Below are 22,742 nucleotides of genomic sequence, written 5' to 3'. Positions count from 1 at the left end.
CCATCCTCTTCCCCTCTTGGTGCGGGATTCTTTTTTGTGGCCAAGAAAGACGGATCTTTGAGACCTTGTATAGACTATCGGCTTCTGAATAAAATCACTGTTAAATTTCAGTATCCTTTGCCACTACTGTCGGACTTGTTTGCCCGGATTAAGGGTGCCAAGTGGTTCACCAAGATAGATCTTCGTGGTGCGTACAACCTTGTGCGCATTAAGCAGGGAGATGAATGGAAAACTGCATTTAATACGCCCGAAGGTCATTTTGAGTACTTGGTGATGCCTTTTGGGCTCTCTAATGCTCCTTCAGTGTTTCAGTCCTTTATGCATGACATCTTCCGGAAGTATCTAGATAAATTTGTGATTGTTTATCTGGATGACATTTTAGTTTTTTCTGATGATTGGGATTCTCATGTAAAGCAGGTCAGGATGGTGTTTCAGGTTTTGCGCGATAATGCTTTGTTTGTGAAGGGCTCAAAGTGTCTCTTTGGAGTGCAGAAGGTTTCCTTTTTGGGTTTTATTTTTTCCCCTTCTGCTGTGGAGATGGACCCAGTCAAGGTCCGAGCTATTCATGATTGGACTCAACCCACGTCTGTTAAGAGTCTTCAGAAGTTTTTGGGTTTTGCTAATTTCTACCGTCGTTTTATTGCTAACTTTTCTAGCGTTGTTAAACCTCTGACGGATATGACCAAGAAAGGTTCTGATGTTGCTAATTGGGCTCCTGCGGCCGTGGAGACCTTACGGGAGCTGAAGCGTCGGTTTACTTCGGCGCCTGTTTTGTGCCAGCCTGATGTCTCACTTCCCTTTCAGGTTGAAGTGGATGCTTCTGAGATCGGCGCAGGGGCTGTTTTGTCGCAGAGAGGCTCTGGTTGCTCTGTGATGAGACCATGTGCTTTCTTTTCCAGGAAGTTTTCGCCTGCTGAGCGGAACTATGATGTTGGTAATCGGGAGTTGTTGGCCATGAAATGGGCATTTGAGGAGTGGCGTCATTGGCTCGAGGGAGCTAAGCATCGTGTGGTGGTCTTGACTGATCACAAAAATCTGATGTATCTCGAGTCTGCTAAACGCCTGAATCCTAGACAGGCTCGTTGGTCATTGTTTTTCTCCCGTTTTGACTTTGTGGTCTCATACCTGCCTGGTTCGAAAAATGTGAAGGCTGATGCTCTCTCTAGGAGCTTTGTGCCTGACTCTCCTGGAGTCTCAGAGCCGGCTGGTATTCTTAAAGAGGGAGTAATCTTGTCGGCCATTTCTCCTGATTTGCGACGTGTGTTGCAGAGATTTCAGGCTGGTAGACCTGACCCTTGTCCACCTGACAGACTGTTTGTTCCTGATAAATGGACCAGCAGAGTTATTTCCGAGGTTCATTCCTCGGTGTTGGCAGGGCATCCTGGGATTTTTGGTACCAGAGATTTGGTGGCTAGGTCCTTTTGGTGGCCTTCCTTGTCACGGGATGTGCGTTCTTTTGTGCAGTCCTGTGGGACTTGTGCTCGGGCTAAGCCTTGCTGTTCTCGTGCCAGCGGGTTGCTTTTGCCCTTGCCCGTCCCGAAGAGGCCTTGGACACACATTTCCATGGATTTCATTTCAGTTCTTCCGGTGTCTCAGGGAATGTCTGTTATCTGGGTGGTGTGTGATCGGTTTTCCAAGATGGTCCATTTGGTGCCCTTGCCTAAGTTGCCTTCCTCTTCCGATCTGGTTCCTTTGTTTTTTCAGAATGTGGTTCGTTTGCACGGCATTCCTGAGAATATCGTGTCTGACAGAGGATCCCAGTTTGTGTCCAGATTCTGGCGATCTTTTTGTGCTAAGATGGGCATTGATCTGTCGTTCTCGTCTGCCTTTCATCCTCAGACTAATGGCCAAACGGAGCGAACTAATCAGACGCTGGAGGCTTATTTGAGATGTTTTGTTTCTGCGGATCAGGATGATTGGGTGACCTTCTTGCCATTGGCTGAGTTTGCCCTCAATAATCGGGCTAGTTCCGCTACTTTGGTTTCGCCATTTTTCTGCATCTCTGGTTTTCATCCTCGTTTCTCCTCAGGTCATGTTGAGCCTTCTGACTGTCCTGGGGTGGATTCCGTGGTTGATAGGTTGCAGCGGACTTGGAATCATGTGGTGGACAACTTGAAGTTGTCACAGGAGAAGGCTCAGCGTTTTGCCAACCGCCGCCGCGGTGTGGGTCCCCGACTTCGTGTTGGGGATTTGGTTTGGTTGTCTTCTCGGTATGTCCCTCTGAAGGTTTCCTCTCCTAAGTTTAAGCCTCGCTTTATTGGTCCTTATAGAATTTTGGAGGTCCTTAATCCGGTGTCTTTTCGTTTGGATCTTCCTGTGTCGTTTGCCATCCACAACGTGTTCCATAGGTCTTTGTTGCGGCGGTACATTGTGCCTGTGGTTCCTGCTGTTGACCCTCCTGCTCCGGTCTTGGTTGAGGGCGAGTTGGAGTACGTGGTGGAGAAGATCTTAGATTCTCGTCTCTCTAGACGGAGGCTTCAGTATCTGGTCAAATGGAAGGGCTATGGTCAGGAGGATAATTCCTGGGTGGTCGCTTCTGATGTTCATGCGGCCGATTTGGTTCGTGCCTTTCACGCTGCCCATCCTGATCGCCCTGGTGGTCGTAGTGAGGGTTCGGTGACCCCTCCTTAAAGGGGGGGTACTGTTGTGAACTATACTTTTTGGCTCCCTCTTGTGGTCACTAGCGGTATGGCACTTGGAGTTCTTTCCCCAGGTTGGTAGTCACCTGGTTCGTTATACCCTGGGTGTTCCTATTTAAACTTCCTGGATTCTTAGTCCATTGCCTGGCATCAATGTAATCAGTCCTTGTCTGGTTGCTCCTGTCTACTGGTCCTGATTTTTGCAAGATAAGCTAAGTCCTGCTTTCTTATTTTTGTTCATTTGTATTGTTCAGTTTTTTGTCCAGCTTGTTCATAATGTGATTCCTGTTTTTGCTGGAAGCTCTTAGGGGGCTGATATTCTCCCCCCACACCGTTAGTCGGTGCGGGGGTTCTTGGATATTCAGCATGGATATTTTTGTAGGGTTTTTCGCTGACCGCATAAGTCCGCTTTCTATATTTCTGCTATTATATATTGGGCCTCTCTTTGCTGAATCTAGTTCATACTTACGTTTGTCCTTTCTTCTTACCTCACCGTTATTATTTGTTGGAGGCCTGTATCTACTTTGGGGTACCTTTCTCTTGAGACAAGTGAGGTCTGATTTTCTCTGAAAGGGTTAGTTAGTTCTCCGGCTGGCGCGAGACGTCTAGAACCAACGTAGGTACGTTCCCCGGCTGCTATTAGTTGTGGGCTAGGATCAGGTATGCGGTCAGCTCAGTTACCACCTCCCTATGAGCTGGTTTTTTATGTTTGCAGACTTTGCTGAAAACCCTGAGATCCTCTACCATTGGGATCATAACAGTAAACACCAGTGATTGTCTTACCGCTGTCTCTAACATCATGTCCTCCCTCTATCTGAAACTGAACCTGTCAAAAACTGAACTCCTCGTGTTCTCTCCCTCTACTAACCTACATTTGCCTGACATTGCCATCTCTGTGTGCGGTTCCACCATCACTCCAAAGCAACATGCCCGCTGCCTTGGAGTCATCCTTGATTCCGAGCTTTCATTCACCCCCCACATCCGATCACTGGCTCGCTCTTCTTATCTGCATCTCAAAAACATTTCTAGAATTCGCCCTTTTCTTACTTTCGACTCTGCAAAAACTCTTACTGTCTCACTTATTCATTCTCGTCTGGACTATTGTAACTCTCTACTAATCGGCCTCCCTCTTACCAAACTCTCCCCGCTCCAGTCTGTCCTGAATGCTGCTGCCAGGATCATATTCCTCGCCAACCGTTACACCGATGTCTCTACCTTGTGCCAGTCATTACACTGGCTACCCATCCACTCCAGAATCCAGTATAAAACTACTACCTTCATCCACAAAGCACTCCATGGCTCAGCACCACCCTACATCTCCTCTCTGGTCTCGGTCTACCAACCTACCCGTGCCCTCCGCTCCGCTAATGACCTCAGGTTAGCATCCTCAATAATCAGAACCTCCCACTCCCGTCTCCAAGACTTTACACGTGCAGCGCCGATTCTTTGGAATGCACTACCTAGGTTAATACGATTAATCCCCAATCTCCACAGTTTTAAGCGTGCCCTAAAAACTCATTTGTTCAGATTGGCCTACCGCCTCAACGCATTAACCTAATTATCCCTGTGTGGCCTATTAATAAAAAAAACAGACAACACAATCATGTTCCTCGCATCATGTTCTCATACACTTTATGCAGTTAATAGTCTCTGTGTCTGTACTGCTACATACTTAGGCTGTTAACTGGTTCATGCAGCTTTACATGAACACCCGAGCCTTGCACTATGGCCGGTCCAAATAACTAAAGCAATTGTAACCATCCACCTATCGTGTCTCCCCTTTTCCTCATAGGTTGTAAGCTTGCGAGCAGGGCCCTCACTCCTCCTGGTATCTGTTTTGAACTGTGATTTCTGTTATGCTGTAATGTCTATTGTCTGTACAAGTCCCCTCTATAAGTTGTAAAGCGTTGCGGAATATGTTGGCGCTATATAAATAAAAATTATTATTATATTATAAAAATTATTATTATTATTCCCTTATAGGCCTCAAAATCCCACTATCTCTTCTTCACTTTCAGGCCCGGCCATGTGTCCAGGCTACAGATTTGTGCCTCTTTGGGGGTATTTCTCAAATCAAGGAAAAGAGCCCAATACGGTTTCACACGTCCTGATATTTCCAGTACCGGAAAAACCGGTACCGGAGATATCAGTGTCCGTGTGTATACTATGTGCGGCACATGTGTGGCAACTGTGTGCCGCATCAGGACCACACAGACAGCCGCCGGGGAAGAAGCGCTACAGTAAGCGCTGTTCCCCTGTGTGTGGTGCTGAACGCAGCTTTTATCCTGTGGGATAATGCAAGAGATGCGGTCACGGCAGTTCAAGCTCTGTGACAGTGACCTCATCTCTTGCATTCTCCCACGGTCCTGAGGTCACAGGAGTTCATGGCGGCAGCGAGCACAGACTAGGTGAAGTCACCGCTAGTTACTGAGCCTGTGCGCGCTGCTGTTCATTCATTCCCCTGTAGTTTACAGGCGGGACGCTCGCATTAGCATCACTCCGGTTGTAAACTGTACATTCCCCAGTCTGGAACTGACTGTATGCCAGACAGGTATGGGTATATTGTTGTTTTTTTATTTTTTGCAGGAGATCGAGGGCTTCGATTGGATTACCAGTATAATAAAGATGGCAAAACTGTGTTGTTTTATTTGATTAAAAGACTTTATTCTTACTGTGTTTTACTAACCCTTTAACCCCTTTCTGACCTCGGACGGGATAGTACGTCCAAGGTCAGATACCGCGCTTTGATGCAGGGCTCCGGCGGTGAGCCCGCATCAAAGCCGGGACATGTCAGCTGTTTTGAACAGCTGACATGTGCCCGCAATAGCGGCGGGTGAAATCGCGATTCACCCGCTGCTATTAACTAGTTAAATGCCGCTGTCAAACGCAGACAGCTGCATTTAACCGGCGCTTCCGGCCGGGCATCCGGAAATGAGCGCATCGCCGACCCCGTCACATGATCGGGGGTCAGTGATGCTTCTGCAGAGTAACCATAGAGGTCCTTGAGACCTCTATGGTTACTGATCGCCGGTAGCTGTGAGCGCCACCCTGTGGTTGGCGCTCATAGCACACCTGCATTTCTGCTGCATAGCAGTGATCTGATGATCGCTGCTATGTAGCAGAGGCAATCGAGTTGTGCCAGCTTCTAGCCTCCCATGGAGGCTATTGAAGTATAGCAAAAGTAAAAAAAAAAGTGAAAAAAAAAAAAATATAAAAGTTTAAATCACCCCACTTTTGCCCCAATCAAAATAAATCAATTAAAAAAATCAAACCTACACATATTTGGTATCGCCGAGTTCAGAATCGCCCGATCTATCAATAAACAAAAAGCACTAACCTGATCGCTAAATGGCGTAGCGAGAAAAAAATTTGAAACGCCAGACATACTTTTTTTGGTCGCCGCGACATTGCATTAAAATGCAATAACGGGCGATCAAAAGAACGTATCTGCACCGAAATGGTATCATTAAAAACGCCAGCTCAGCACGCAAAAAATAAGCCCTCACTCGACCCCAGATCATGAAAAATGGAGACGTTACGAGTATCGGAAAATGGCGCAATTTTTTTAGCAAAGTTTGGAATTTTTTTCACCACTTAGATAAAAAATAACCTAGACATGTTAGGTGTCTATGAACTGGTAATGACCTGGAGAATCATAATGGCAGGTCAGTTTTAGCATTTAGTGAACCTAGCAAAAAAGCCAAACAAAAAACAAGTGTGGGATTGCACTTTTCTTGCAATTTCACCGCACTTGGAATTTTTTTCCCGTTTTCTAGTACAGGACATGGTAAAACCAATGATGTTGTTCAAAAGTACAACTCGTCCCGCAAAAAATAAGTCCTCACAAGGCCAAATTGATGGAAAAATAAAAAAGTTATGGCTCTGGGAAGGAGGGGAGCGAGAAACGAACATGGAAAAATGGAAAATCCCAAGGTCATTACTATAGGATTAGTAATGGTGAGGTGTGACACCTGTTACTAATCCAGCTTAATGTCACCTTACAATAGGAAGGTGACATTAACCCCTCTTAACCCAACTTGCCACCACTACAGGGCAGTGGGAAGAACTGTTCAAAGCTCCAAAATTGGGGCATCTAATAGATGCGCCTTTTCTGGGCAGCTGCGGGCTGCTGTTTTCAGGCTGGAGGGGCCCATAGCCATGGCCCTTTACCAGCCTGAGAATAGCAGCCCACACTTGTGAGTTTGGTGGGTTGGTTTAAAAACACAGGGGGACCCCACGTCGGGTTTTTTATTCATTCATTCACCCCTACTCACCGGCAGAGCAGGGGAGACTAATGACAGCCGCGTTCAGCACCACACGCAGGGGAACAGTGCTTACTGTAGCGCTTCTTCCCCAGCGGCCATCCGTGCACAAGGAGGACAGTGTGCACTGTTCTCCGTGTGCACGTGTGTCGCACGTTTTGCATCCCGGTCAAAACGGACATGCCTGCAAGAAAAAAAAGGAACAGAGTGAATAAGATTTTAGAAATCTCATTTATTTTACTGCTACTGTAAAATGCATGAAAGAAAAAACTGCACCATGTGAACATACCTCTAGGTAAATTTCTTGATGGGTCAAAAAATATTGCCGTGCGGCCCCAAACTTATTGCTGCCATCTTACAGTACGTACGGCTTATTTATCACTTTTCCTTCTTTTTTTGGGGTGGGGGTGGGGGATGGAGATAAAATAACAATGACGTTGCCATTTTTTTTTATAATGGTGCTCACCGAGCTCTATAAATAACATAATTTTACGGTTCGGGTTGTTGTGGATGCAGTACAGCACATTTTCAAAGCATTTTAATACCAGCGGGACTAAAGTTTATACTTTCTCTTTAGTAAAGATGACAGCTGACCGGTTGCTAGGCATAATATAAAATGAAAGCTGACAGGTGATTGGTACCTATGTATAATGTAAACTGAAAGCTGATTGGTTGCTATGCATAATGTAAACTGAAAGCTGACAGGTGAGTGGTTAATATGCATAATGTAAACTGAAAGCTGACAGCTGATTGGTTGCTATGCATAATATGAAATGAAAGCTAATAGCTGATTGGTTGCTATGCATACATAACATAATGAAAGCTGACACGATCCCTATGCTTAACTACTCTTATTTTCCCTAACGCCAGTATTTATAAATGTATCCATCCCCCTCAAGTCTGCATGTACGACCCCTCTTGTCAGTAGACTGTAGTCTGACTATGCAATATTATTAATCCAGTTACATTACTGGCAATTTTCCCACAGTTAAGATGGCGGTCTCGGAGACATGTGCATACGTCATACCTCGCCCCGTGCGTCTATGTTTTTAACGGTCAACATGACGTCACACGTTCAGCTTGAAGCATTACCCAGGATTCCAAGCAGTTCCACTGCAGAGCGTATGGGCACTGTAGCGGTAAGGGGGCGTGGCTTACCTTCCCGCTGCGTTGCCCGGCGACTGCACAGGTGAAGCTGCCGGGAAGGGGGCGGGGCTTCCTTCTCCTTAGAGTTACCTCAGCTCCCTGCCGTCCTCAGTGCGCTGCAGACCAGGTACAGTACATGTTGCACGGGGGCCGCGACTGCGGACGATATGTCACGATAGACACAGTGTTTAGCTGAACTCTTAAGCTTTCAGCTCTATATAAGAAAGCTGGGTGACAACCAACGTGGCCGCCATGACAGTTGTCACTTATGGGTGTCACTCAGCTTTCCCAGAGTCCTGTGCGGCCCATGTGCCTGGAAATCCTGAGAGGTGTGTGGCCCCCAGGGCAGCTAGCTTTGTACCTCCATGATGTAACTTTATTTTTTCTCCAATATTTCTGCAGACAGCGCGGTTTCAGGCTCGGGGGGTGGCGGCACGAGCTGCAGGCTCATCTGTCTGACTTTCTGGTCTCTTTTTATTATATATATATATATATATATATATATATATATATATAGTGTATATATAAGCACCGGCGGTCCTACAATCGGTCAGCATGTGACCGCTGCAGCCAATCGGTGGCCTCTGCAGTCACATGCTACATTCCTGCCATCATGCCTCCCATCGCTGAGTGGTGATGCCAGGCGTACTGATTGGCTGCAGCGGTCACACGCTAGACTGGCAGGAGCACCGCACTGATCTGATATCGCCGATTCTGCTCCTGCCCAATGAATGGGCTCTTTGCAGGGTATCTCACGTTGACCAGTAGCAGGGGGTCCGGGGCACTGCCCCCATCTTCTAGCCTCAGGTCCCAATACAGGGTTCCCCTCTAATGCTTCTGTTTCATGTTTTTTGTTGTTTTTTTTTTACAGCTCGTCCTGAAAAGCATTGTCCTTTTTAATCTGGCGTCATGCAGATTACAGATCTGGGAAGCAAAGAGACGGGGAAGATCTGGCACAGAAAACCCACCCCGGCTACTAACGATGGGTACGTGTAGGTGCTCACGGTCAGTAAACGCTGCGGGTTGGATGCTGCGTACATCCACAGCGTCCAGATGTTACAGCATAGTGGAGGGGATTTCAAGCGCTGCTGATTCCTGATCGTGGGCATACACCCTAAGAGTTGGCTGAGGACGGCGCGCTGAATGCTGTTCTCATACATTTATTAAAGGGGCTTTCAAACTTCTTAAAAAATTGGGGCAATTGAATGAAAGTAATGAAAAAACACCAAACTTTCCGGCTCTCCCCATCGGTCCTACTCGCAGTAACGATGTCCTCAACTACTTTCTTGGCTTTTGCAACCAGTTAATACTTTTCATCTATGTACACGACGGGTTCACAAGGGTAGTCAGGGACGTCGTTGCAGCTGTACCAACCAATGGTGGGGGCATCAGAACGGTGGTGGATCAATCCGGTAAGTAATAGCTAATGTCTTTCGTTAAAGGGATTGTCCAGGCTTCTGTGTGACTGCGGACTTGAACGCTGTCAGGATTCTCCAGGAGCAGCAGGCGTGTGACTGCTAGCGTGTGATTTGCATACATACGGTCACTTGCCGACTAGACGTGCGCGGCTTCATTGAACACGAGTGATGCTGGATACGTCTAGTCGGATTGTGGCCAGAAGTGTATAAATCGCACACTTGTCACGAGCGATTCCTAAAAGTAGGACACAGAACAGCGCTTTACACACACACTTTTCCTAGGGGTTTCTATAAGTTGTCACCTATTCACAGGATAGGTGGTAACTACTAGATCAGTAAGGGAGCGACTGTGGAGACCCCGATGTCTCGTTAGGCTGTCTCCGGCAGTACTATAGGTAATAGAGCGGCCGCTGTCACGTGTGACCTCTACCCCTTATTCTGGCCTCGCTGAGGGTCTCGGCGATCACTGATCTAGTAGTCCTCATTTATCCCTGTGACTAGAATTTATAACTTTTTTTTAATTTTCTTTGCAGGATTATAGTGAATATAGTCCATGGAGCTGCGGGTCCTCCGTCAAAAACGATGCGTTTTTTGCAAGTTGCATTTGACAGCTCCGGCGATCGCTTCCTGGCCGGAGATCACTTAGGAAACATCTATGTTTTCAACCTTAACAGAAACAGGTAAAAATGTCCTTGTCCTCGGAAAATGACTTACAAAACAAACCACGTAGAGCCTGTATGTTCTCCCTTTCAGGTTCATCCCATTGCTCCTCGTATTTCCATGAGTAAATAACAATAATGATGACCCCTCTACACTGTGACAGCCCTTCAGATATTTGTAGACAGCTACTAAGTCTCCTCTTAGCCTTCTTTTTTGTCAGCTAAACATTCCCAGGTCCTTTGTTTGTGTGTTTTATCCCGTTTCCCCCTGTAGACCTTTGTTTGTTTTTTTTTTGTTATCCAGCTGTTCCCCTGACTTATTCCTTATTTGTGACTTTGTAAGAAGTTGCACACTTTTGGTGTAGACTCTCCAGTGTTCCCTTTCTCCTTGGGCAATTGTTTTGTACCATCCCTGACTTCTCACACATCCCATTTCTGCTTTGTGTTTCCACCTTATTGTTACTGTACACTCACTCACAGGTTGAGCACGCTCAGTACCTCCTGCCTCTGTTCCTATACAGTTGTTGTCTCTCCCTGTCCTCTCCATGTGCGGAGGATACAGAGGGAGGAGGCTCATCATCCTCTCCACACCGTGATGACAGGCCTCCTGCTCCTCACAAGCTTATGGCTGACAATGGGTTAATGTGCTCCAGCGTTGTGGTGGTCTTCACAGCCCTGATATAGTGGCAGAGATAGTGTGTAACAACCCAAGTGCTAATATTTCCGGAGCTAAATATTCTGTCCCACGTTCCCTTATTCCCTTAGGTTCGATCTGGTGCAGAGAACCCTGCAGGCGTGCACAGCGTTGGCATTTAATCTGCATAGGAAATCTGAGTTCCTGGTGGCTCTGGCTGACTACTCGGTGAAGTGTTTTGATGCAGGTAATTGCAATATCTAACAACACTTTTTGGGGCCGGTGTGGGCAAACAGTTTTTTGTCTTGGGGACTATGATATTGATGACGTATCCTTCAATCTGTGGAGGGTGCGGTATGGCTCAGATAGACATGTTGACATGTCAGCGGTGGACAGATGTGCTGAGGTGCAGCAGTGCTGGTCTGCGTTGGTGGCCGTTCCCCAGGTGCTGGTCCGCGGTGGTGGCCGTGCCCGGGTGCTGGTCCGCGGTGATGGCCGTGCCCGGGTGCTGCAGCTCAGATCACATTCACTTCAACAGGAGCTCAGCTCCAGTACCCGAAAAAATGGCCAATATATTGTGTACAGAGCTGCGCTGTTCTGGCCCCATATACTGATTACTTCCAGCGTCACTGAACTGCAGAGAGTTGATCAGTTGGGTTCTCTTGCCTACACCAGAGTTGGGTTGTCTTATCTCCACCAATCTGACAGTGTGACCTGTCCTGATGCTGACTCTTTGGCCGCCTTCAATATGCACAGGTTTTTGTCGTGCTCAGACAACTGCTGTATAATTTACAGTTTCCTTCCTCCTCTATAAATGCATAAGAAGCAAAGTTTTGCATTCAGCAGTGTGTATGTTTTGGTTGACCGGTTCTGTGGCATCAATGGCTGCCCTTCTGATTATTCCCCACCTTTTCCAGAAATTGCTAAACTAACAAATTATGGGTATAAACTGTCTACGCCATGAATATTTCACATCTTGGCTCAATTGCCCAAAAGGCACCACCCCAGTCATAACCACAATACATGTGTTACAAAGAACCTCGGCCATTTAGGTCAGGAAGTGCCAGCTCCTCCAGCAGGAGTCTGTAGGTGTGTAGTAACCGCTGAATCCTAATACAATGAGCTCCTTATCCATTGCTGTTGTCTGGGAAATGATCGATGTCGATGCTTAGGATGCAGGTTATTTGCTATTGATCTGATGACTTTTATTTTTGGTTTGCAGATAACAAGGAGCTGGTGAGCTGGATGCGAGGCCACGATTCCACCGTCACATCCATCTCTATACACGGGTCAGGCAGACACGCCGTCACCACATCCAGCGAGACGGCTCAGCTCTGGGACTTGGACACTTTCCAGAGAAAAAGAAAGCTGAATGTTAGCCAGTCTGTAGGGATACAAAAGGTGGGCATGTGACCCCTCTGTGCATTACTGAAGGGATATGCACCATCACACAACCACTCTTGTCAATCAAGGGACATCATGTTTCACAGCAAACGTAGATTGTCCATTGAATTAACTGCAAGGTGAAGTCTCAACCCTCCACCCCCATACACCTTGGGACGCGTTCAGACGTCCATGCAAATGGGCCTTAAGATAAGACAGGAATGCTCAGTCTGGCCGCAACTCTCCCAACCCGAGTGTGAAGGCTTCATAGAAATACATGAAGCTCTGTGGTCAGGAGACCGGTGACAAGTCCGTGCAGATCTCAGACCGATTTGCATGAACATCTGAATGCGTCCTTAGATTAGCTTCCTCAACAAGTCTCTGTCCGGGCCCCTGTACACCTCAGACTGTCGGATGAACCTGTTACTATCAGTGTTCTGCCAACATTGGGCTAATGTTTATAGTGGGGCTTAATGGGACAACGAGGGAGTACCAGACTCCTAAAAGTGACTTTATTTATCCGTGCTTTGTGCAAAAAGAAAAAAAAGAGCATGAACCGCACATCCCAAAATCATACGTTGATCTAAAGCCGCTAGGCAAAAATATAAATACTGAACATGAGGTTTTCAGTTTAACATTCTGATCAGACTGTGTGAAGCCCACTGCCCCTTCTCGGCAAACCTCGTAGTGGGTCCTAACGCCCTAACGGAACGGAGCCGTGCGGCGACCACCGCCGCAGCGGCCATGCACCAGCAGGGCGGACGGCCTGTTGCCCCACAGCACCCATGCTGCGAGACTGAGCCCCCATGACTCCAGACCGCGCCGCCCCACCAGCACAAAGCCACAGCAACAATGGCCGCCATTGCTGTGGCTTTGTGCTGCGGCGGTGGTCGCTGCACGGCTCCGCTCCGTTAGGGCGTTAGGACCCACTACGAGGTTTGCCGTGAAGGGGCAGTGGGCTTCACACAGTCTGATCAGAATGTTAAACTGAAAACCTCATGTTCAGTATTTAAATTTTTGCCTAGCAGCTTTAGATCAACGTATGATTTTGGGATGTGCGGTTCATGCTCTTTTTTCTTTTTGCACAAAGCATGACTTTATTTATCCAGTTGATTCTATTGCCCCTCCGTCATAGGATAGACTATGAGCGCCCTCTGCTGGATTGTACTCACAGCCAGGACACTTGGTGCTTTCTTTATTTTTTTACAATTTGTAATTTCTCCTTCTTATAATTATTTTTTTATAGGTATTTTTCCTTCCATTAACTAACACAATCCTGAGTTGCTTTAAGGATAATTCCATCTTTGCCTGGGAAAGTGATACCTTGACCTGCAAATTCCAGCTGCCAGCTCCAGATGGGGGATCTGTTTTCCCATATAAAGCTTTTGCAATTACAAGGTATTTATAACCTCACGACATTGTGGAAAAAAATCAGTATGATTCTTAAAGAAGATGTCTCTGCATTGCAACTGTATTAAGATGCTTACCTATTGCTGTCTTCTCTGGTCTCCAGCGCTGCTCCGGTCCTCTTCTGGCCCACATGACCGCTCTTCAGCTTTGCCGGCTCACACTGTGCGGGGCATGCTACTTCCATCAGTGTAAGTCTATGGACTCAGCACGAGGCCCCATAGTCTTACATTGACAAAGTGACTTCCGCTCCATTCATAAACCCCGTGTGAGCCAGCTACTCTGATTTCAGGTCACGTGGGAAAGAAAAGGAGCGGAGCTGCTCAGGAAACCGGAGAAGATGGCGATCGGGAAGTACTTTAATATATTTGCACATTTATTTTTAGGTGGAATTATGGAAATACATTTTTACTGAGACAACTTCTTTAAACTTTAAGGTATTTTTAGTAGAATTCTATGGATATTGATTCCACTATAAAATCCTTAATATGTGTAATATTGCTGTATTTTTTAAAATAATTAAAGGAGTTGTTCACAACTATGATATTAATGATTTAAATTACAATTAGTGGCTTGGTGTTTTTCTTGCAGGGACGGCAGGATGTTGGCAGCTGGAGGAAAATCCAACAATCTGCATCTGTGGTGCTTGAGCTCCAAGCAGCTGTTGAGAATTCTCCAGATGCCCGGTACGGTGCGCAGCGTGCGCCAGGTGGAATTCCTGCCTGACAACTTTGATGGTGGCTCCAGCCAGGTCAGTGAGCCGCTATTGTCCTGGGTTGCATATAGTACTTTTTCCTATGTTTTTGTTAAAAGAAAGTGAGAAAGTGGCTCTTTTCTATTGGTTTTGATTTGCAATTTCATGATTTTTTTTTTTCATTTTCTTTTTGTATCATCTTTGTATGAACTGAGAAGTTATCACAATTTCTTTAAAAATTGACTCGAGAGGTACGAAGCCTCACCTAAAGTGACTTTGTCTAAACTTGATATCGATCGCTCCATCGCAGAGATATTAATATTAGTGCGCTCCAAAAGCAACAATGTGAAACCTTTGCTTTGCAGTACAACTGGGCATTTCTTCAGAGTCTTCTCCAGTGGCGTGCGCTTTCACCCCTCCCTCCCAGATGCTGCCACTCACAGCCCAGCAGTGCTAGACTTTTAGGTCAGCTTTGATTGGCAGCACCTGAGAGGTTGAGGTGAAAGGTCACGTCCCTAGAGAAACCTTTGAAGAAACACTCAGTTGCACTACAAGCAGAGATTTCACATACTGCGCTACAAAAGCAACAAATGTGAAAATCTCAACGATGCGGCACAAAATGGGAAAGAGCGGACAATCATGAAAGGGAATTTTTTTATTTTTTTTTTCAAGGTATTTTAAATAACATATACTTTTTATCAAGTGTCATTATTTTTTTTACAGTTGCAAACATTATTAAATTCTTACCGTTAGCATTTTTCTATTGAAATTTATTTACATCGCAGTCGCCGGCTGAGGAATACTCTCATCAGCCACAGCCTTCTCTCACTGTTATTAGCGGCAGCAGGTGTAGTCTGATGGGAGTAGTAGTCCCATCAGCCAATGCCTGTGACCGTAGGTAAACTTTTTACCTCCGGTCACAGCTGCGTGCTTATGCTATCATCTGACAGCAAAGGAGCCGCGTCTTTCTGACGGTGATAATCTTGCCACTGATCAGAAACACCCGGTGTTTGGGACGCCGAACCCGAACAGTAAGAGACTTCCTGGTGAAGTCTGTGCCCGAACAGTAGGTGTTTGGTATTGACACCAAACTTTACTGTTTGGGTTCATCCATCTCTAGTGATGGGTGCTCTTTAAGTTTTTACTATGAATGGAAGAAGCATATTAGATGTCGTCATTGCTGTTCTCTTTACTAATTGCTAAAATTAAGGACCTGTGACATTTATTAGGGCACCGTGCTCTTTCATCCCGTGTCGTCCTCTTGCAGCTTTTCCCAGGATTGTTAATTGGCCTCTCTGGAGTGATATCTGGCAGGACAAGGATTTCTCAGTCGCCCATGACAGCACACCAGAGAGAGGGGATCCGCCCTTCAGGGACAGGAAACCTACAGGATAAAAGGGCGGTACCTCTCCCTGCATCAGTTTGGTTTCCTGTCCCTGACGGGGAACCTTCTGGACGGTACCTGAGAAGAACTGGAACCGTGAAGATCCGGAACCGGCCAGTCCGAGTCCTGGCAGCGGGGAGGCCCCTGCCATGGCTGGTGCGGTGTCCGAAGCCGCCACGGCTACGACCGACGGGTCCTCAGCGTGAGCGGGGGGAAGCGCAGCCGCCACTCCGGATAGGTGTTGGGGCTCCCGGCATTCGGCCGCAGTCAGGACGTCGGCGTTCCAAGATGGCGCCGCACCGGAGGTGATAGGACAGCTTCCGGTTCAGGGGCAGCGCTGTAACCAAGGTGTACCAAGGTGGCGCTGCCCCGGAACCGGATTACTTCATTTCCGGGTCCCTGACTGCGCGCGCATGCGCAGTAGCATTTTCGGCAAAAATAAATGAACGCTTCCTCATCGATGCAGCCACAGAGGAGGGGCTAATAATGAGCGCTCTGCTTAAAAGATGGTGCACATGGAGACTCCTTGCTGCATGCCGTTCCAAGGTAATAAAGTCATGGAAGACAGCGATCAGCAGCTCCAGCCGCCGCCGCTACCGCCGCAGCAGCGCCACCATCAACGACCGAAACCGGACGCACAAAAAAAGCGAACCTCTGCTGGCACCCGGAGTTCTCGGTCTGGTAGTCATTCCACGCAACGTAGCAAGAATTCCAGCGTGGTGAATCAGCTACCATCTACGGATCTCTCTCTTCAAGATCCTACCCCTCCTCCAGAACCGGTACCTGTGGCTGAGTCTGATTGGTGAGTGATCTTCGTGAAAGCTCATTTTTTTTGTAATTGGGGTCCCTCTTCTCCTTTATCCTAGGCAAGGAAGAGAACGGCAAAACAAAGCACAGAACCTGCCCATTGTGCGATAAAGAATTACCGCAATCTTGGGATAAAAAGTTATGTGATTCGTGTATTGGTCAAGTCCTCTGCGAGGAGACTCCAAACTTTGCCTCTGAGTTACGGTCCGTAATTAAAACAGAGGTGGAATCTGTGTTTAAAACCCTTAAAGGAGAAAGGAAAGTCAGTAGGGAAAAACCTAATCCTTATAGGAATTCTGATTCTTCCAGCTCTGATATTGTAAACTCAGATACACAGAACTCCTCTTTCTCTTCCTCAGATGACAAAAGGGGAGGTCGTCATTGTTTTCCCTTAGATGAGGTTGACGGCCTTGTTAAAGCGGTGAGGTCGACAATGGGGTTATTGGACCCTCGTCCTGACAAAACAGTTCAGGATGTTATGTTCGGAGGACTATGCCAAAAAAGCGGAAAGTTTTTCCCCTAAATGAAAATATACAAACATTAATCAAAAAAGAGTGGGAAAAACCAGAGAGGAAAAATGCATCAGTTCCCTCTATTAAAATAAAATATCCCTTTGAAGAGGAAGCTTCCACTTCATGGGATAAGGCTCCCAAACTCGACGTGGCGGTAGCTAAAGCCTCAAAAAGATACGCGTTACCATTTGAAGATATGGGAACCCTAAAAGATCCTCTTGACAAGAGAGCCGACACCTTTCTTAAAGGTGCCTGGGAGTCGGCAGGAGGATGCTTGAGACCGGCCATAGCAGCTGCTTGCACGTCACGCTCCCTTATGATCTGGATTGACAACTTAGAGAAACAGCTGAGGGATGGGGTACCCAGAAATAAGGTGTTAGACTCTATTCCTATGATTAGAGGCGCCGCGGCATTTCTAGCTGATTCGTCTGCCGACTCAATTAAGTTAACGTCTAAATCTGCAGCCCTCTCAAATGCAGCACGCAGAACCCTGTGGCTAAAAAGCTGGCCAGGAGATTTACAAACTAAACACAAACTGTGTTCTATCCCGTGTGAGGGCAAGTTTCTTTTTCGAGAGACTCTAGACGATATCCTGCAAAAAGCAGGTGATAAAAAGAAGGGGTTCCCCATCCTGACTCCAACGTTCAATAAGCGGCCCTTTCGGAGTAGGAAATTTTTTAGGAAAAGACCGCCAAGAGAACAAAACCGCTGGGACGATGGGAAAAGAAGAGAAAGAGGTTTCCTCTTCGGTAGTTCCCCACGAGACAAGAAACCCCCCCCCCCCCCCCCCCCCCTAAGTGACGTCTCCCCCAGGGTGGGAGGAAGGTTGTCACAATTCCTCCCGGCCTGGGAAAAAATTACTACAAGCCCCTGGATACTAAATCTGATAAACGCAGGGCTTCAAATAGAATTTTTTTCCCTACCCCCCCCCCCGACACTATGTAGTAACTCCACTGAGGTCTTCTACCCAACAACAAGAAGCTCTAGAACTCGAAATTCTAAAATTATTGGACAAAAATGTCATCCTGGAAGTTCCCCCTCTGGAGAGGAAGAAGGGTTTCTACTCCCCATTATTCCTGGTTCCCAAACCAGACGGGTCTTTCCGGACCATAATAAACTTACGGAAATTAAACACTTACGTAAAGAACAAACGATTCAAAATGGAATCAATAAAGTCAACAATAAAAAACCTGTTTCCGAACTGTTTTATGATAGTTCTAGATCTCAGCGACGCGTATTATCACGTCCCCATCCACAAGGATTCTCAAAAATTCCTCAGACTGGCAGTAGTCATAAAGGGGTAGATAAGGGAATACCAATACAGAGCCCTTCCTTTGGACATATCAATCGCACCTCTCATCTTCACCAAATTGGTAGCAGAGATGATGGCACATCTAAGAGAAGAGGACATTTTAATCGTTCCATATTTGGACGATTTTTTGATTGTAAGCAGCTCGGCCCAACTCTGCAGTCAGCAATGTCAAAGAGTGATAGACATTTTGAAAAAACTAGGCTGGCTGGTGAACCTTCAAAAGTCAAAACTGGAACCAACCAGGGTTCAGGAATTTTTGGGTCTCACTTTGGACTCAAGTTCCCAAGAATGTCGCCTCCCAGTTCAGAAAAGACAAAAGATATTACATCTAGTGTCAGAAGCTTGTTCAAAACCATCCATGTCTCTGAGGAAGGCGATGTCGTTACTGGGGTCCCTCTCTGCTTGTCTTCCAGCAGTTCAGTGGGCGCAGCTCCACACGAGACCCCTCCAGTGGGACATTTTAAAAAACCATTTTACTAAGGGGTCGGTTAGAGGGTCGCATGACTCTAAGTTCGCCTGTTATTCATTCCCTAACCTGGTGGCTAAATCCCACCAATCTATCAAAAGGGATTCCATGGGTGATAGAAGGCCCTCAGATAGTAACAACAGATGCAAGTCCCACAGGGTGGGGGGCTCATCTGAACAACAAAGTCACTCAGGGGGTATGGACGAGTCGGGAACTCGGGACTTCCTCAAACCAAAAAGAGCTGAGAGCGGTGAATCATGCACTACTTTTTTTCCTAAGAGAATTACAAGGGCATCATGTCCGAATTTTTTCGGACAACAAAGTAGTTGTAGCTTACTTGAACCACCAGGGGGGGACCAGGTCTCAAACTTTAATGGAAACTACCTCCGAAATTTTCAGCCTGGTACAGAACAATTTCCTATCCCTATCAGCCCTACATATAAAAGGAGTAGAGAACCAGGAAGCCGACTTTCTAAGTCGTACCCAACTAAAACAAGGAGAATGGTCCTTGAATCAGGGGATCTTCAACAAAATCACAGACTTATGGGGCATCCCTGTAATAGACCTCTTTGCAAACATGCACAACAGGAAGGTGAAAACCTTTTGCTCCTTAGATCCCAGAGGGAATCCTCAGGCAGTAGATGCATTTACGATTCCCTGGACACAAACTCTTGCGTATGCATTTCCTCCCATCATCCTCATTCCAGCAGTTCTGCGGAAAATCAGGCAGGACAAATCCAGACTTATCCTAATAGCCCCCTTCTGGCCCAAAGGGGCCTGGTTCTCCTGGCTGAGGATGCTATCGATCACCGATCCCTGGGTCCTTCCGGATCTTCCGGACCTTCTGTCTCAGGGACCGGTGTTCCACCCCCAGTCAGAGAATCTCCACTTAACAGCGTGGAATTTGAGAGGTCACTATTGAGGGATAGAGGTTTTTCTAACAAACTAGTCTCTACACTAATGAAAAGTAGAAAACCTGTGACCACAAAAATATATGGTAAAACTTGGCAAAAATTTTTGTCCTCCGGGGTCAGGTTGCAAGACGGGGATCCAGTGACTGAAATATTAGAATTTCTACAAAAGGGGTTAGACCTGGGCCTTTCAATAAGTACCTTAAAAGTACAGATATCAGCCCTAGGAGCACTGTACTGTGAAAACATAGCAGCAAACCCTTGGGTGATACGGTTTATCAGAGCAGCCGCAAGGTCTAAACCTGTAACAGTACAAAAATTACCAACTTGGGACTTGAACTTAGTCTTGTCAGCCCTGACAGAACCCCCGTTTGAGCCTGTAGAGTCAATACCTCTTAGGATTCTATCACTTAAAACTGCCCTCCTAATAGCCCTAACATCGGCCCGTAGAATAAGTGATCTCCAAGCCCTGTCCGCAAACCCTCCCTTTACACAAATCCTGGATGATAAGGTTGTACTAAAGACAGACCCTGCCTATCTACCCAAAGTAGCATCCATATTTCACAGGTCCCAGGAAATAATCCTTCCTTCCTTCTGTCCAGACCCTAAAAATAGGAAAGAAGAAAAATTCCACACACTAGATGTGAGAAGGTGTCTGATCCAATATATTAAATCCACCCAACAGTGTAGGAAGGAAGGGTCTCTTTTTATCTGCTTCCAGGGGCCTAGGAAAGGACTCAAAGCTTCTAAGAGCACTATAGCGCGATGGGTAACAGACGCAATAGCCTTGGCCTACTCATCCACCGGGAACGCCATTCCACAGGAACTGAAGGCCCACTCTACAAGGGCTATGGCGACCTCCTGGGCCGAAAGGTCAGAGGTACCATTAGATCAAATCTGTAAGGCGGCCACCTGGTCATCACCTTCAACCTTTTTCAGACACTACCGCTTAGACCTAGCCTCTTCATCTGACCTAACCTTCGGAAGAAGGGTTCTGCAGGCTGTGGTCCCTCCCTAGCCAATATATCTCTGCAATTCTCTCTGGTGTGCTGTCATGGGCGACTGAGAAAGTCCTAGTTACTCACCGATAACGGTGTTTCTCAGAGCCCATGACAGCACCTGCTTATTCCCCCCCTCATCACGTGTGCGGTGAGCACATTATTTTGTGTGAAGTGCCTTTCCATATAGACACGGTGTTTACTTGTTAAGCAATATGATAAAATTGTATATTTTTTGTTGTTGTGACTAACCTGGAGGACCTCCGATGCTCTGTAAACAAAACTGATGCAGGGGAGAGGTACAGCCCTTTTATCCTGTAGGTTTCCTGTCCCTGAAGGGCGGCTCCCCTCTCTCTGGTGTGCTGTCATGGGCTCTGAGAAACACCGTTATCGGTGAGTAACTATGACTATCGCGTATGTGAATATTTTTTTATTTTTTTTTTTAGGTTTTAGGGGTTCTCAGCCAAGATGGGCTAATGAGATTCATCAATATTCAGACATGTAAACTTGTGTTCGACATTGGAAGCCAAGATGACGGCATAGTGACATCATCTGTCAGTCCAAATGGCAGATACATCGCCGGCATCATGGAAAACGGCAGCATAAACCTTTACAGCGTCCAAGCTCTGACCAAAGAAATCAATAAGGTAGGGCCTAGATCAGTCGTTCTGATGAACGTCTTTGACCTGTGATTTGCTTTTGGAGATCCAGTTACTAATCTAGGCGCTCCTTTCTTCATTGCAGCCGCCACCACCGCTGGTGAAAGTCGTGGATTTAACAAAAGACAAGGACTCGACAGGTAATAAATCTGCACTAGCGAGTGAGAAAGTGAACATCTCGGCCGGTCGACCTTGCAGGCCTTGGAAGTCCAAGCAAGAAGTGGTGAAGACTAAATATCTACAGCCAGAAGAATGTAACACATCTGATAACAAAGAGGTGCGTCTGAGGAAATGTTTTGCTTGTAAAAAAAAAAATGGTGTTAAGATAAAGCCAGAGATGTGCAGGGAAACTAAGTCTGCAAAAGACAAACGGTGCAAAAGTTAAAGAGAAACTCAGTTGAAAAAATGTATTTCTAGCCCAAAATACATACATTTAAAGAGAAAAATCAATAGTACACATGGAAAAAAAAGAAACTTATTAGAGAACTGTTATAGGAGATGAGTTACTGCTCATAAAGTTCTATGGAGAACTAGAACTTGCAGTAGTAAAATGTCTGTGTCGCCTCTATCTTCCCACATAGAATTTTTAACGCACCAATTGTTTTCTTGTATCACAGTAATGAGAAAATGTGTCTTCTTTGAACACAGATTTTGTAGATTTTACCGGTGAATTGAGAAGGAATGAACAGTCCAGGAGGAGAAAGAAGCGGATTTCTTTGATCAAATATTTTACAGAGTTGCTTATTTTCACATGTACTATTGATTTATCAAATAAAAATTAAAACCATTATTATTTTAAATACCCAAATTGATATGTGGTTGCAATAAGAGGATATTGCCATTTATAAAGTTATGGGGCTTACATAAAAGCACATGCAACCAATCTGCTGCCTGTTACTAACCCCCTAAATATCTTGCTTTCTCCTTCAGAATGAGACATCGTGTGTGCTGAGCAAGCAGCGGCTTCGAGCTATCCTGAAGGGGTTTGGAGAATATCCTGCAAAGTACAGGTATAAAAAAAACCATCTTGGCCAGATGACCATTCTTACATTTTTATTTTTATTTTTTCTGGATGTCCATTTTGTCCCATCGTATTTCCATTCTCTGCTGATCGTGCCTGTGTTCTATACAATAGAGTTGCTGCCAGATTCCACTGGCAGCAGCTTATCTCACCAAGAGCAAAAGGATCGGCCGTCCAATACCTGAAGTGTCGGTTCGTTTTCTCCCTCGCCATCTTCCCCCATATGCATTAAACTGCCGGAAGAACGCTTCAATATTGGGGCGGGTTCGGCCAATGTAAGCCTAATGTGTAAGGGAGCCTTTAGAGGATCACCGTGTTCCCATTTATTCTTATGATGTGTTGGCATCTTAGGACTGAGTTTAGAGAGACTGTCGGCAGAGAATGACTGTTCAAACCAAGCACATGCACCCTCGGCGTGGCCAGACATTGT

At 46.3% G+C, this 22,742-nt stretch overlaps 1 protein-coding gene across 2 annotated transcripts in view; it reads left to right on the top strand.

Moving 5' to 3' along the window:
* Positions 1-7,983: 7,983 nt before the first annotated feature.
* The window catches only part of TBC1D31 (TBC1 domain family member 31), a 38,184-nt gene continuing 23,425 nt past the window's right edge, over positions 7,984-22,742 (top strand). The window contains exons 1-10 of one of the 2 annotated variants that reach the window (XM_077271181.1): positions 7,984-8,174; positions 8,919-9,033; positions 9,999-10,145; positions 10,890-11,005; positions 11,981-12,159; positions 13,388-13,539; positions 14,140-14,299; positions 21,079-21,279; positions 21,377-21,568; positions 22,222-22,301. In XM_077271181.1, the coding sequence (XP_077127296.1) occupies positions 8,957-9,033; positions 9,999-10,145; positions 10,890-11,005; positions 11,981-12,159; positions 13,388-13,539; positions 14,140-14,299; positions 21,079-21,279; positions 21,377-21,568; positions 22,222-22,301 (1,304 nt within the window). In that variant the 5' untranslated portion in view covers positions 7,984-8,174; positions 8,919-8,956. Of the gene's footprint in view, positions 8,377-8,918; positions 9,034-9,998; positions 10,146-10,889; positions 11,006-11,980; positions 12,160-13,387; positions 13,540-14,139; positions 14,300-21,078; positions 21,280-21,376; positions 21,569-22,221; positions 22,302-22,742 lie in introns of both variants that reach the window. The other variant, XM_077271182.1, reaches the window with a different exon arrangement.

This window comes from Ranitomeya variabilis, chromosome 6 (assembly GCF_051348905.1).
Source record: "Ranitomeya variabilis isolate aRanVar5 chromosome 6, aRanVar5.hap1, whole genome shotgun sequence".
In the NCBI taxonomy this organism is placed as follows: Eukaryota; Metazoa; Chordata; class Amphibia; order Anura; family Dendrobatidae; genus Ranitomeya; species Ranitomeya variabilis.
This window is presented reverse-complemented; position numbering and strand designations above follow the sequence as displayed.